We start from the raw sequence: 3,144 nt of genomic DNA on the forward strand, positions 1-3,144 counted from the left end.
AGAGCGATGTGCAACTTGTTCGTACCTGTGTATGAAAGTGAGCCCCAAAGGGTGGTCATCAACTGACAGAGGGGGCAATGCTGAAAAGTATTGATTGAGTGTTAGGCCATTGTCATGGCTTACATAAATTGTTGTGACACAGTGGTGAGTCTGTTCGCTGACAAGCATTATTGCATCTCACTTGGCTTAAACCTACTCGGGTGCTTTCAATCCTCATCTGATTTGTGGTCACTGGAGGCTCTCTCGGAGTCTGTGGTGTGGACTAATGTGTTAGACAGGGGAGCACACGTACACACACAGCTGAGAGTTTATCGTCATTGACAGAGCAGAAGACCTGCCAGGAACCCATAGGGAAGCCAGACTGATGACAGGCCCGGCTTAACAAAGCTCTGGCTGGGATATTTCAATTCTCCGTTGCGGATGAACTTTTCATTTCAGTTTCAGTGTCTGATGCACCATGTTGGGAGACACTTGTAACCAGAATGGCACATTTCAAGGCCGTCCAAATGAAACATTTTGGTTGCCCCCAAAGGAATAATTTTTCAGAATCTTCTTTCGTGGTAAATCCCCACTTTTATTTTCTATTTCATTCTGGCCTGGAAACTGATGAAAAGTGCCAAATTTGCCATGAAACAAAAGCTCTGATGCTTGCACCTCTCTTGTTCATATGCCCCCAGCCATCCTATAGATCCGTGGTCCCCAACACGGTGCATTTCTCGGCGCCCGCCAAGTGCTCAGGGCTGGCTTGGCCCCGGGCACGTGGCGCATGAGCGGTGCCGGAGCCGGCCCCGGGCGCGTGGCGCACTGTGAGCGCCGGCCCCGGGGGTGCCGCGGATTCACCCCCCGCGGCGCATGGGGGGGGGAGAGCGCCAGCCCTGGGCGCGCTGCGCTTGGGGGAGGGGGGCGGAGAGAGCGCCAGCGCCGGCACCCGGGCTCGCGGCGCTTGGGGGGGGGAGAGCACCAGCCCCGGAATGCGGCTATGGGGGGGCCCCGCCCCCCGGGCGCCCGGCGGGCGAACGGCTACGCCCCCTGGCGCCCGGCAACCCCAAACAGTTGGGGACCACTGCTATAGATTTCCCATGGAGGAGGTGAAAGAGGCCTCCTTTAGAAAGCACTGTGAGATCTCCTGGCTCAAGAGCTACAGAAGACCTTTATAGTGTGATGGCTAATGCAGTATCTGAAGTACCAGACTGGAGGGCAGGAGACAAGGGGGCTGGGCTAGGGGTGTTCTTCTAGCGGATCCATGTCCCAAGCCTGAGCAGATTACTGGGAGACGTGGGTGTCTGCACTTCACTGGGATGTGAAGCTCAGTGCAGAAGGGCTCCTATCCATCTACTGAGAACTGGACTGTCTCAAGCAATCGTCATTTGCTCCGGGTAATGAGACAACCACTAGTAATAAAAAATAATAATATAGTTCTATTCTATGAGGCTGTGTCTACATTGGCACCCCTTTCCGGAAAAGGGATGCTAATGAGACACTTCGGAATTGCAAGTGCCGCGGGGGATTTAAATATCCCCCGTGGCATTTGCATGAACATGGCTGCCGCTTTTTTCCGGCTCGGGGTTTTGCCGGAGAAAAGCGCCAGTCTAGACGGGATCTTGTGGAAAATAAGCCCTTTTCCGCAAGATCCCTTATTCCTACTGTGTGTGTCTCTGTATGTGTGTGTGTGTGTCTGCTCCCTTTGCAGGGCTGGGACAAACACCCCCTGGAAGAGTAGGTCCCATATCTATGGCCCCCTTCTCCCCAGCCTGGCCCTGCAGACAGGGGTCACCACAGAGCCCCCTACCGCTTCCCCAGCAGGGTCCTCCTCAGAGCCCCCTTCATCTCCTTGTTCCTCAGGCTGTAGATCAACGGGTTGAGCAGCGGGGTTGCCATCGTGTAGCACAGCGTCACCACCTTCCCACTGCCCCCAGAGGCTGTCGGGATGACGTAGTTCACTGTGAGGGAGCCATAGAACAAGCTCACGATGACTAGGTGGGAGGTGCAGGTGGAGAAGGCCTTGTGCCGCCCGGCCCCTGCGGGCAGCCTCAGCACGGCCCTGACGACAAGCCCGTAGGAGGCCAGGATGAAGAAGATGGTGGTGAAGAGCATGAGGGAACCCATGATGGAGCAGATCTGATCAGCCCAGTGCACTGGGGAGCAGGAAGCGGCCAGTAATGGGCCTGGGTCACAGAGAAAATGGTCCAGGGTGTAGGTGCTGCAGAAGGAGAGCTGGGAGATGATGACGATGGGCGCTATGTACCACAGGAAGCTGGCAAGCCAGCACAAGGCAACCATGGTCCAGCAGAGCTGGGGGGACATGAGGACGGGGTAGCGCAGGGGTTGGCAGATGGCCAGGTACCGGTCCAGAGCCATAGCTGCAAGGAGGAGATTTTCGGTGCCCCCCGTGACAAAGAAGAAGTAGAACTGCAGGAAGCAGGCATGGAAGGAGATGGGGAGGCCGGGGGACAGCAAGTCATAGAGCATCCGGGGCGCGGTGATGGTGACGTAGCAGATCTCCAGCCAGGAGAAGTTCCCCAGCAGGATGTACATGGGCAGGCGCTGGAGGCGGGGGTCCCGCAGCACGGCCCACACGATGCAGAAGTTCCCCACCACCGTGGCAGCGTAGGCCAACGAGAGCAGGGCAAAGAGGAGCTCGCGGGTCTGCTGGCCCAGGGAGTGGAAACTCAGCAGCAGGAACTGGGTCACCGGAGTGCTGCCATTGGCCGAATTCATCAGAGGTCTCTGGAGGTGATAGAAATGGGACAGACACAGAATCACCGGTCGTCAAATTCTGACACACCCACAGCCCTGTATCGAATCTCACATTCATGTTGGGTTTCTTCCCCGTTTTGGGCTGGATAAAGTTCCTGACCTGAGGCGTTCAGCCAGCTGTTCTCCCTGGGCAACTTTAGCTTGCTCCTCCTTTCATGGTTGGTCAGCTTTTCTGGGTCAGGTCAGGCTCCAAAACCCCATTGGAGCCACTCAGCCTAGTGGGGGATGCTCAGAAAAGCTGCATCATGGTCCTTCCTTCCTGGACTTCAAGGCTGAAATGAAACGACCTAGATTGGTCTGCATCTTAAGGCACCTAAACCCCTTTGATAGTCTGCTCTTAAATATGTATTGGAAATGGGATTCGGCTTCTAAACCACTTTCATTCCT

General features: G+C 55.9%; 1 protein-coding gene across 1 annotated transcript; it reads right to left on the reverse strand.

Moving 5' to 3' along the window:
* Positions 1–1,785: 1,785 nt before the first annotated feature.
* LOC106731286 (olfactory receptor 11G2-like) lies at positions 1,786–2,718 on the reverse strand. Its single transcript, XM_025181106.2, has one exon. The coding sequence runs from the start codon at positions 2,716–2,718 to the stop codon at positions 1,786–1,788; it is 933 nt and encodes a 310-aa protein (XP_025036891.2).
* Positions 2,719–3,144: the final 426 nt, after the last annotated feature.

The sequence above is a fragment of the Pelodiscus sinensis genome, chromosome 30 (genome assembly GCF_049634645.1).
Source record: "Pelodiscus sinensis isolate JC-2024 chromosome 30, ASM4963464v1, whole genome shotgun sequence".
Taxonomy (NCBI): domain Eukaryota; kingdom Metazoa; phylum Chordata; order Testudines; family Trionychidae; genus Pelodiscus; species Pelodiscus sinensis.